Source organism: Uloborus diversus, chromosome 2 (assembly GCF_026930045.1).
Source record: "Uloborus diversus isolate 005 chromosome 2, Udiv.v.3.1, whole genome shotgun sequence".
Lineage (NCBI taxonomy): Eukaryota > Metazoa > Arthropoda > Arachnida > Araneae > Uloboridae > Uloborus > Uloborus diversus.
This window is the reverse complement of record NC_072732.1, coordinates 177,921,699-177,934,333: the sequence shown is the minus strand read 5'-3', so window position 1 is coordinate 177,934,333 and position 12,635 is coordinate 177,921,699. Positions and strand designations below refer to the sequence as shown.

Genomic DNA, 12,635 nt, shown 5'->3' with positions numbered 1-12,635 from the left:
AAGAAAAAGGTTGCATTTCAATACATTAGTTTAAAATTAGATTCAGTACAGTGTTTACTAAGAAATCTAATTTGATTTGAAAAAAATGTCAAAGGAGAAAGGTACATTATAATTTTTTTTTGGAAGACCTCTTGAATTTTATTACTTTTATAAAATATTTTTACACCCTGATGTACTTATTCAAATAAATATTTTTTGATACAATAACAAAACAGTTTTCAAACTATTTAGTGGACTTGGTGACTTTAGACAATTTATCGGCCGAGGCTATGTTGGAATCTAGCCAACGAGTTGAAAACTTGGTGGAAATTTTCAGACGAAGGCAAGAACCCCTGGCAGATCCTGGTCCGCCTGGTGTGCCACCAGCGTTGGTGAAGAGAGCAAATCTCTGCACGCAAATACTCACTTTGTGGATGTAAGTGTGTATAAAGGCTTTTTTCTTTTGCTTTTCTGTTCGTAGCATTTTGTTCGTTATGTCAAACTTTTGAAAGCAAATTACTGTTTCTCTATTAAACGCGGATCCAGAGGAAGATAGCCCTCCCTTCTTTTCGATGATGGACCCCCTTAAAAGCAAAAACTGGATTCATCCTTGTTATTCCTCCAGCTTCATTTCTTTCATTTAAATGTCTTACTAGATCTGTGTACTGTCAAATTCGGTATCAAAACCAGCTCTACCCACGAAATTATTTTTTTTTTTAAATCGTAATTTGTTACTTCTTAATGGATACTATAATGTTACAAAGTTATTTGGAGCGAATCTAACTCATTAAGTCGAAAACTACTGCCGAAAATCGATTCCTTCGTCAACGTAAAAACGTATCTGCTGTCGCAAAGACAAGCCATTCTGACAAACTTTCATGGATCGTCCCGTTGTCTTCACAAATAGTATATTAGAGCTACAGGCCGTAGCTTTAAACAACCGCTTTAAACTAAAATGTTTTTTGAAAACTATTTTTGTGTAATAAATTTGCTGTTTCGCACATTTCAGTCTGACTTTGTATGCTCGTAGTGCGTTAGCATTGCGTTTTGCGACTATCTGTGTTCCAATATGATTCTTGTTTCTTATCATCGCCTCTAATTCCCATAAAAAATTCGGTCGCACATTTTTCGATCCCCCTGTATATCTATATAGTAGTGCATATGTTTATGCAATTATTCTTTTTATTTGAATTTAGACTCTGCACTGTCAAAAACAACGCTTTTTTCATCAAGATAGTCGTTTCGGAGTTATTTACGATCATACTGTTCTTTCGTCATTGACAATTGATACTATTCTGTAACAAACCATTAATTTCCACTGATATGCTTTTGTGGCATTTACAGTTTTTAGTCCCTATTTCTAATTGAGAAAATGCATTATCAAATAAAACGTATCTATTAATTTTATCTGTTTTTCAAATATAGCATTTCCCGGTGTTTGACTCTTCAAAGAAATGTAATGAGTGTGTATTTTTATTTAAAAAATAAGATCTTAGAAAAACTGATAATTCAAGAACTACACTTCATATACTGTTGCTTTCGATGCTTAAAAATTGAGTTATGCACGCAGGGGTACCCTGATGGGAGGTCTCTGGAGGTCACTGTGACCTCTAAATATGTCCGTACTTGGATCATTTTGTCTGACGATTAAGTTTACTTAGAGATGGTTTTGCAATTTCTTGTCTTATTGTTATTATTTTTTTTAAATAATGAACCCTAATGTCTCAAAATGTAGGTATGCGTTTTTACCATTACTTTACCACTTGTAAAACCTGTAGTTTTCATTCTGTAAATTGACAATTCCCCCCCCCCCCCCCTCCGAAAAAAATCGATTCGGAATAAAGGTGGGCAAGAAACAAATTTTTTCACATTAATCAGGCAACCATAAGAATTAGGTAATAAAAGGAAATTAAATTGATAACAATTGAAAGACTATAGTGAAACAGTTTTTGACGCATAAATTATTTGGCCTCGTCTCTCCGTCACCGAGACCCTTCGCCAAATTTAAGCAAAAAAAGCCAGGTAACGTGACTTTGCTGTCTGCATGTAGCAGGGCATCCATCTGTAAAGCGTATGAAAGCTATCTTCCATTTCTCTCTGAAACTCTGTAAATTTGGCGACTTTTCTTCTAACTTCGGCAGACTTTAAGACTTCATATTTTGATAATGGGGAGAGAAGGGCAAATAATTTATGCGCCTGAAAACATGTTTTACCATTCTCTTTGATTGCTTATTTCGAGTTTTTCATTATTAGCTGTCGTATGTTGTCTTGGTAGGATCGAAAATACTGTTTTTTTTTAGTTCAACTAAAAAAATTTAATTTCCATTCACTTTTATCATTGCAGACGAGCGCTTATTTACAGCTTCCCTTTCAATGTCGTTCATTTTTGTGGTGAAGTGTTTACTGCTGCTTTGATGTCCGTCCTTATAGGAGCCATATATTGGAATGTTCGATCTGGTAGAGAACAAGAACATGTACACGATCGCCTGGGATTCTGCTACGTCATGCTAGCTCTCGCCCCTTGGCCTACACTTCTCTGTACGCTTGGCAATGGTGAGTAAAAATCTGTCCTATTTTTTCAACCCCTGTCGCAAATAATCTTCATAAAACTCGAGGGATCCTTTATATACCGCATAATCATACGACATGGACGCTGTCAATTTTTGAAGTCCCCCTAGTCTTATATAATTAAAAACTTAGTGGATGTTTGTATTTAACTATGTCCGAGTTAATATTCCCCAACGCCAGTAAACTGAGTATCGAACCAGGTATCGATAGATTCGTAATTTTCCCGCCTTTATTTTTGGCAGTTTAATATAAGCCTCTGATAATAATTAGTGGAGATACTAATTAAAAACTATTAATTATGATACTTAGACTTTGACAAAAATCCCTATTTTTCGAAGTCTTTCCCCCATTGAAATTATTATTCAGTGTTTCATCTCATTTTTTCGTAACAATGCTTTTATTAAAACTTTTAGCGTGAAGAAAATCATCGAAAAAAGATCTGTTGCCTTTTTTTCCCTCAAGTATGAATAAATAAAATTCTGCTTTCTTTTTGAGGGCGTTTTCTGTATTAGGGGTATTTAAAATGTTTCTTTTTTGATTAATTTATCACAATCTTCCGCAAAATTTCACTGATTTTTTTTTTTTTTTTTGTTCAAGCCTGATTGTTGGGGACGGGTCCCTTGATATAACTTTAATTTTCGAGGTAGACCGTGCAAAGCAGGGCGACTCAGCTAGTTCTTGAAAATTGACATGACTAATTCCTTAGAAATATATATTGATGAAATAAGTAATACAAATAAATGTGTACTTAATGCATGCATGTATATAAATTACAAAACATTAAAACATTTATACAAACTAGGAAAATAACTTGTAACACCTTTTAACTTTTTAGCTAGATGCTAAATTTAAAAATGCGATGTTAATCCAGTAATAGAAAACAATTACAGCAACTTGGAAATATTTTTCAAGCAGGAAAATAAATCTTCTTAAAAAGAGAATTAAGAAGTATAAATGTATAGCTTTATTAATCTTTATCTTAAAATTAATTAAAAAGAAGTTATAGAAATTATTTATTTACATTAAAAAAAAAAAAAAAACTAGTCGGATTCCCCCCCCCCCCTACAATTGAGGCAGCGAGAAGCATAGGGAGTGAGTGGATGTTTTGAAGCTTTGAGTAAAACGCATTTAAAGTTCAGATCTTAGGTTAACTTTCATTGATTTTTTTTTTTGGTAAATTAATGTTGTATAGCAGTACTATCCCTTGCCTGCATTACAGAGTTCTCCTATCATTTGTACTGGTTATCTCCAAAATTTTAAATTTGGCCTTTGCATCCCTTTGTTTCTCACTTCTTCAGTTGCATAATGAAATTAAATTAAGCAGAAAAAATACCATAACTGTATTTATAATGAAAAACAAAATGATAAACTTAGGACAACACTTTTTTCCAACTGAGCAATACAATCAATTAAATCTAGATGCTCGTAAATTAATGCAAAATAGTATTGACAATAGCCCAACAATCTTTTCATTTTCAAACTAAATAATGGAAGTAATAAAAGTACGCACCACTGATAGTAACCTAAAATAAAAACGATATTCATTACTTACATATTATTTTCTCCCTATTCATGGGGGGAAAGTTATACAGTTATTTCGTATCTTTATGCTTTCTTATTCATACTTTTTAGAGTAAAGTAACAATTTCTGTAATGAAATCTACTTTTTTATGTAAATGAGAAATCTCTATGCCAGTGTGATGAAAGTTTTAATCACATCGATTAAAAACATCGATGCTTCAAAAATATTGGCATTGATGTGACATCGTTAAATGGCATTCGTGTTATTGGAAACTAAGACGGGAGAAAGAGCAATTGCTTTACTGAAGTGTAAAAGTGTTTTCATTACAACTGTAGTAATGGCAAGGGAAAGCTAAAATTAGGCGCTAATTATTTCCTTTGTAAATTAGCAGGATAAAATAAAAAAAATATGTAGTATCAAAATTGTTCCGTTTCACCATTTTAAGAGTTGATTTTAAAATTAGACAATGCTCGGCAAAGTGGTTAAGATAGTTTACCTTTTTCGAAATGAACAAATTGAAAGTTTGTTTTGAAAATACCAATACTTAAAGAAGGAACAATGTATTTTATAATAAAACTTGCGTTGAAACATTTTTTTTCCATTTTCGGCAGTAAATTTGTGCCTTCAAAATTTCTTTTAATATTTTTTACTTTGCCCTATGTTATGGGCAAAGTGAGAAATAAAATATTTTTTAACGAAATATTTGCTCATTAAAAATGTTTTTCATTAAAAGACTTACTAGCAAATGAATAAATAGTGAAACAATAAACGAATAAATAAAAATCATTTAATTTATATATGATAAACATAAATGAATAAATAAAATTGTGAACAAATAAGTGAATGAATGAATAAATGCTAATTACAATAACTGTTTTTTATAACAATTATTTTTGATCCACCCTCAAAATTACAATATGGGTATAGATTTTCGTAAATGACACGTATGATTAGATACTTTGATCTTAAGAGCATTTTATTTATTTACTTTTTGAATGAAACTACGATATGTTGAAGAACATAGTTAAAATATTGCTAGATAGATGGCGCTGCAAACTAAATGTTTTTGACCATTTCTTTTTGCTGCACTATTTCACTTCACTCCGCATTCCCCTACTTATGAATCAGTTCAAAATAACTACATTACTGGAAAACGAATCTTTTTGTACACTAGTAATTAATATGAGCAATTAAATGCATTTTGTATGCAGTCAGTATCGATTTTTCACATCTCTAAAATGCCTCCGTCTGTTTCACTTATCAATGTCATTTGCTTTCGAACTTACCCCCCCCCCCCGCCCTTAAGAATGCAAATAGAGTACAGGAAGAAAGAATAGGTGTAAATTCGTTTCTAAAACATTTCTTTGAAACAACATAAAAATGCAAATAATCGTGAACAATTCAAAGTTGAAACTCGTTTTTATTGTTATTTGAAAAATGCCATAGACATTCTACCTTTTTCATTTATATTTTTACTATAAAAATACTTGAAAATTGCCCGTCAAGGTATAACGAGTGAAAATTGTTTCTGCATTTGAACGAAGCAATTGCTTATTTGGTGATATTTTGATAGTTGAAATTCTAACCCTAATTCAGTGAATTTGCCCCTAAACGCCAGTAGATAGCGTTATTTGTTGACCACTTTTTCGTTTCTCCATTCTCCTAAAATGACTGTCTTACCAGTAAAACAGTTAAATTACCGGATCCAGTTTAGCCTTGTCAAAATAAAGCATCTCCCTGCATGCCAAACATTAGCAAAAAATGTTATCAAATTATCATGCTATGGCGTGAGTTTCATTGTTGGTGACGTCAGGATCGTTACTCGATCTGTGAATTGGCTATTATGTATATAAGGATGTTGAGCAGTTTTTTTTGCAAATTTTGCTACGATTTTATCATGAGCTTTGCGTTGTGTTTTATACATTTGTATCGTTTTGAATATAAAATTAGAACTTTTTATTCACAGCATGGAAGGAGAAAGCTACTGTTGTTTGTGATACAAAAGAAAGGTTGTATCACAAATTTACATATGCCATTTGTAAGGTAAGTGAAATCTAGATATACACTGTTTTATAACTAAAAAAAATTGTACTTTTACCTGTGTTATTTCATTTTAAAGAAATAGGTTTTCTCTGGACTTGCTGTACTATTATTTATTCCACTTAACATTTTCTTTACATTCTGGTTTCCTTAGTTCATTAAATCTATTAAAATTTTAAATATTTAACAACAATTAGTTCGGGGCAATATTGGTTAATGATTTTACCTGCGTTGCCACCGCATTTTGAGTGAAACATGCAACTCGGTATGCGGTGTATTATATTGTAAACATATACAAATAGTTCCAAATAAATATACCTCTAACCTTTTTGGTATTTAATTATAATCGCATTTATTCGTAAAATTATTTGAAATTTTTAGCGATATATCGAAATTGGTTGAATTTAATCTTTAACACTTATGCTGCTGCTGGATTTCTGAGTAAGTCCTAGTCAAAGCCTTTTGCAATGAAAAGGTATTCCTGGATAAGTTTTTTTTTCTGTTTAAACCGCCTCAGCCAAAGTTATTACACTTTATTTATAAGTAATATTTGAGAATCCTGACTAAAAATTCATTTATTTTTTGTTCTTATTCCATTTCATATTGTCAGATGAAACTTGCAGCTTGAACTGAAAATTCAGTGTCAGTCACCGGTGACTGACATGGAAGCTAACGTGTTAAACTAGAGGTTCCCAAACTATTTTGTTCTGTGGACCTTTTACCAATATTTTCCCTCTTTCGTGGACAACATACAAAGTTACAAAATTAATTAGATAAAGTAATACTTAGATTTGAGTATTCTAAAACAGAGTGATTCATATTGTTGAATGATGCTTAAAGTGATCGAAAATAGAATGTACACTGCTTGACAATTGCTAAGGAATAACTACGTTTTCTGGAATAGTTAAGAATAGACAATGATTAAAGAAACAGAACTAAGTACATACTAGGGAGGATGTGCCTTTATTATAAGTACAAAATAGTACAGATATTACTGCATCAATTAAGTAAAAACTTTTAAATTAAAAAAAAAATCCTACTTATACGATTTTCAAACAACAAAAAGCTAATCTAGGTCAAAATAATGGAGACATGAGTACTTTAGTATGACGTGTGATTACCATGGACACTACTGCACATTTTGCGTCTGTTTTCCATACTCCCCATTAAACTATCGAAGAATTCCTTGGGGATATTTTCCCACTCCTCTCCCAAGGCGGATTTGTGATCTTGTACTGTTCTGGGAGGGACGGTTCTTTGCGCAACACGCCTGACAAGACCTTCCCAGGCATGTTCAATTGGATTTAAGTCGTTAGAGGACGCAGGCCACTACATGCAGAGAAAGTTTTCACTTTGCAGTGTGTCTGATACTTTAATGCTCCTGTGTGGCAGTGCATTGCAGGCCATAAAAAGAAAGTCTGGACCTAAAACTCCCCTAAAAAGGTGAACATAATCCAGCATAACTTCTCAGCAATACCTTTGCGACGTAACGCTTCCTTGTTCAAAAATGTGAAGTGCTGTTCCGCCATTGTGCATGATGCCCGCCCGCACCATCACGCCTGGGCCGTACCGATCCCGTTCACAAACGAATTTTTGTTCATACGTGTTCCAGGCTCTATCCACAGTAGTTGGTGACTAGAATCACCTGTCACACTGAAACGAGATTCGTCAGAGAACATCACTCTAGACCAATTTTGACGATCTCAACCAACATGTTCCTTACAGCAGCGTAATCTCTCTCGACGATGGCGTAGTTGAAGCGGGATGCAACGTACGGGCTTCCGTGCATACAATTCAACATTTTTTGATCGCCATGAGATAGTTCTTGCAGAAACATGCGCACCGGTAGCGGTTGTAAAATTTGCAGCTATCCCTCCAGGAGTGAATTTTCTGTTCCTTTTTGCCACGAAGGCTACATAGCGATCCTTTGAAGGTGTGGTGTTTCTACCACGACCCCCGGCATGCTTTTGCAAAGCATTTCTACCTTCAGCGGCCTTCTTTAATCGCGAGATGACACTTTTTGTTACACCCATTTCAGCAGCTACAGTGGTGACACTTTAACCTGCTTCCAGTCGTCCAACTGCTCGCTCACGATTGTAGGTTATCAAATGATGTCTTGCTGACATTTTACTTTTAAATATTTAAAGAACCAAACAGAATTTCAGAGAACTTTTTGAAAATCCAGCCCTATTTTTGTTAAACACCAAACAGCGTAAATTTTCGTACGAATCTTGAGTTTGTATGCACTGTTTCTTATGCAGATAACGACCTTTGATCTACCATGTCATCTCATTTTGAATTTATTTTCATTGGTCAGCTGTGCGAGGCACATGTGCGTAAATCACTTGTTCCTTAGCAATTGTCAAGCAGGGTAGAAAAATGTCACAAGACAAATCTAACAGTGTCTATCCCCAACAGTGTAAAAGTTTGCGTTTGAATGTTTTAGGATGTTGTTTGAGTGTTGAATCTTCAAATAATTAACCAAACATATTTTTGATAACTGGCTAACCACTTCTAAAGGAAAAAAACTAATATTTTGATTGATACTTTGATTAATTAAAACAGCGTAAAATGCAAAGTTCACTGCATAAAATATTTTAAAAAATTAATTGCATGGCTAAGTTCAATGCTTTAACAACACATTTTTAGTAGTTGGCTTCCAATTGTTTGGGCTTAAGTGGTATCATTTACCAGAAAACCTTTTATTTTTAAATTTAAGTAAAAGCAATGTTTTTTTGTAATGTTTATGTGCATCAACATTGCATCAACACTGATATAGCAATAAATAATTCAACTCAGCCCTAAATTAAAGTGCCGCTTAAAAAAAATAAACTGTTAGTTTTTTTTTTTTAAGTTCTAACACTTCATTTTGCACAAGTTTTCAAAATCTTTCTTGCTAAATGACATAACCACAAACACTTCTGAAAATCTTAGCACTCATCTGCACCCCCAATTTTTTCTTTCGTTGACATGGCCCCCTGAAGACTTACGGGAACCCCCTGGAAGTCCTCGTGGTCCACCTTGGGAACCACTAGGTTAAACCGTGCAGGATTAAGTCCTTTAATGGCGGAAGTTACAACAGGTTGCTTCTCTGTCAATGACTATTTTTTCTCTGAAATAAATCGATTTCTTTTATTTCTTTTTCAGCTGACGTACAGCTTAGTTCCAGCAGCAGCGGTGGCCGTTGCATATGCAGTTCCAGCTTATTCCATGGCCGGTCTTCAGACCACTTCTCGGGTCCGTCCCTTTGGCATCTACATTGGCTACATGATTCTTTACATGCTGACGATGCGGATGCTAGTTCTGGCTTGTGCCTGGGCTAGTCCATCTAAAGGTGTAGCATCAGCATGGGCGGGACTCGTTGCCACTATCTTGTCCCTTGCTGCTGGTTACACAGTTCATCTTGAAGACATTTCGACCGCTTTCTCCTGGTCTCAGTGGATTTCGCCAACGCACTGGGTTTACCGCCAGTTGGCCCAGAACGAGTTTAACGCCACCCTTGGAGATGAATTGTACCGGTACACATGCAGCCATAATCCAGTCGTTCAGCAAGAAAACACCATTTTAATGAGGGCCGAATGTGGCTTGGTAACTGATGAAGATGCTCTCAAGTATTATGGTATGCAAGAAAAATGGCCGCTGTACCAGCCCATAAGTATAGTTGTTGTGTTCCATGCTGTGTGCCTCGTATTCGGGTTGTTTCTGTTTCTGACTCTCAGTCAATCTAAAAAGAGTCGTTCTGAAAAAGAGCGTTCTTGATTTGCTTGAAAAAATGATCAAGATTTATCAAGATATGATCTTGTTCAATATTCCTTTTTGAAACATTGTGCCACATCTTCACTGCTAGTTACTTTTCATGTGAGCATTAAGAAAAAATAACCACCAGTGCCGAAAGAACTACTTAAAAATTATTAATCGGCAGAAAATATATTTATATATATTGTATATGTGAGTTTTTACTCGCGAAGGCAAAAAGTCATATGTTTTTGGAGGTAGTGAAAAGGTTTTACAACGGAAATTTGTTATTATATGTATTTTTTCGACGATTAGGATGAATTCCTTTGAGCTGCCATTTTAGAATTTTTTTTTTTTTTTTTTTTTTTTTTTTTTTTTTTTTTTTTTTGACGGTGTTAAAACCTTTGTGTTAATTTATTCTGAGAAATAATTTAGCTTTTTTTATCTTAGATAACGAAAATATTTGAAAAACTTTTAATTTAAACCTGGATTTTTTAAATTCATTTTTGGTTGTTTTACGACAATGTGAAATTTATTTTTCTTCACAACATTTGTTACAAAAAGGACTTTTATGTTATAATTCTCCGAAACCCAAACTACTAAAATCACAACTGAGTCGTTTTACATGCATCACTCCTTTTTACGTATGAACAAAATGCTTATTGTTTCTGATATAAACAGCTATTGTGTTGTGCCAAAGTGTAGCTCTTAAGCCCTCATATGTCTTTATAACTGAGAAAAGAATCATGAGCTTAAAGCTACTCGATGTCGCTGTTAATATTTTATTATGCCAGGTACATAGTGTTGTTAGTGTGTTAAAAAACATTCCTGTTTGGTCTTTTCGTTATTTAACCAATTGTATGTATTGAATACAGCAATAATGCTGCCAATCTGTAAATAAATCTTAAATGTTATACCTTGTGTTGATTATTAATCTATTTGAGGGAAGTCATCTCCGTTGTTTATAATTATATTTATGTGCATATAAAGAGCCAAACAGACAAGATGTGCACTTGTGATTTCTAAATAGGCTAGCTAGGCTATAGCCTGCGGCAGAAGCTGGCAATTTTTTTAAATGCAGAAATGTTTCACCGGTCATTGTATTAATTTTTCAAAATTTATTTTAACTTTGCAATAACTTTGTTTTACCCTGTTGGAGGCGATTAGTTTAAACTTAGGGGGCCATTCATTAATTACACAAGGGTCCCGTGGGGGAGGAGGGGGTTGGAAAAAATCTCTGTACATCCTTACTTTGGGGGGAGGGGGGTTCAAACCCATTCTTACGTAATATTTTCCAAATAATTATTTTACATTTAAAATCGCGCGGTCAAATGGTTAGACAGAGATTATATTTCATTTGTGTCTGGAAGGTAAAAACGTATTAGGATGAGCTGCTTTTTATTTGTTTTACAAAGAATAATTAGTGTAAAATATAATAAAAGAATCGCACTATGCATGGCATGTTTTATTTTTAATTAGTGACGTATCAAATACAAAAAAAAATGTCGAAAAAACATTCAGTGGAGATTTCAAATTTTTAGCAAATATTTCTTTACACAAAAAGGTTTAATTTAATAATAGGAATTTGATTTCGATTCCAGTGGTGTAAGATTCGTTTTTTTATTATTTTGAAAAACGAAATGGAATCTTACGTAAAAGAATATGGTGGTGGGGTTTAAAAATTCTTACGTACCCTTACATGGGGGAAGGGGGGTCCTCTAAAATTGCCAAAATCATCCTAATGTAATTAATGAATGGCCCCTTACAGGCAACACATTTGTATGTACATGTCTGAAGTGTACACATTAAATCCAAGTTTTACCATTGGATCAGTTGGGGTAAAAGGAAACAGAACTTTAACTTTAGATCCTTTCCTGTCTTCTGGATGAATTGAGACATAAAATTTTGTGCATGGAGTCCAAGATTACACTCTGATGGTTGGGTCAAGTGTAATTGGGTAAGAAAAATTTGATTTATTGACTGTTTGTAGGCGAATGAAATCATTTTTTCTTTTACGTCATGTTCCATTTTACCCCAGAGACTACGTTACATAGTCATTTTACCCAGACAGACATTTATTTCCCCATTAAGTTGATGCAAATAATCACACTAAACACAATCAGAGTAGAAGATTAAGAAGTTATACACCTGAAATAATCAAATTGAGGCCCGTGCGTAGCATTCAACCAGTTGCATTGACCAAATGTAATTTGACATCATTAAAACAAAATCATGCAAAAAGTTTAATTGTGAGGTAAATTTATTTAAAATACATACAAAGGTATTATTAACATTAAAATTCAACCTTCCAAAAAAAAAAAAAAAAATGGAAAATTTCGGTATTTATTTACTCCAGAGTACAAGGTTTATGGGGTAAATGGGGGGCGTCCTAAATTGCACATCAGAGATAGCTGGGAAAGTGAAATTCACCACTAAATGGCTTTAGTAACCTTCCTCTTGACAGATAAAAGTTGAAACAAATACCTCGTATTTATAGACCTGCCGGGTCGAAAATGTAAGATGACTGAACGTTAAAATTTTTTTGCAGTGTCCTTGAAACAATGATGCTTACATAATTGTTTGGAAACACGTGAAACCTTCAGAAAGCATTCTATATGCTACCTAGTCTTTAGACATCAACAGTATTGCTTTAAAAATTGCCAGCATGTGTGGTAATGGTTAATTTCTATTTCCCCCGTATTTTCTTTTGCCTCAACTGATCCTATTTGGTTTGCGGACTACTTTCTGCTTATTGAAATTTCTTTATATTTTTTTTACCACAACTAAACCT

At 33.8% G+C, this 12,635-nt stretch overlaps 1 protein-coding gene across 1 annotated transcript in view; it reads left to right on the top strand.

Moving 5' to 3' along the window:
* The window catches only part of LOC129216179 (ATP-binding cassette sub-family G member 8-like), an 87,324-nt gene extending 76,566 nt beyond the window's left edge, over positions 1-10,758 (top strand). The window contains 4 exon segments of the mRNA XM_054850358.1: positions 232-415; positions 2,324-2,532; positions 6,036-6,112; positions 9,257-10,758. Of these exon segments, the coding sequence (XP_054706333.1) occupies positions 232-415; positions 2,324-2,532; positions 6,036-6,112; positions 9,257-9,868 (1,082 nt within the window). The 3' untranslated portion in view covers positions 9,869-10,758.
* The last annotated feature ends 1,877 nt before the right edge of the window (positions 10,759-12,635 follow it).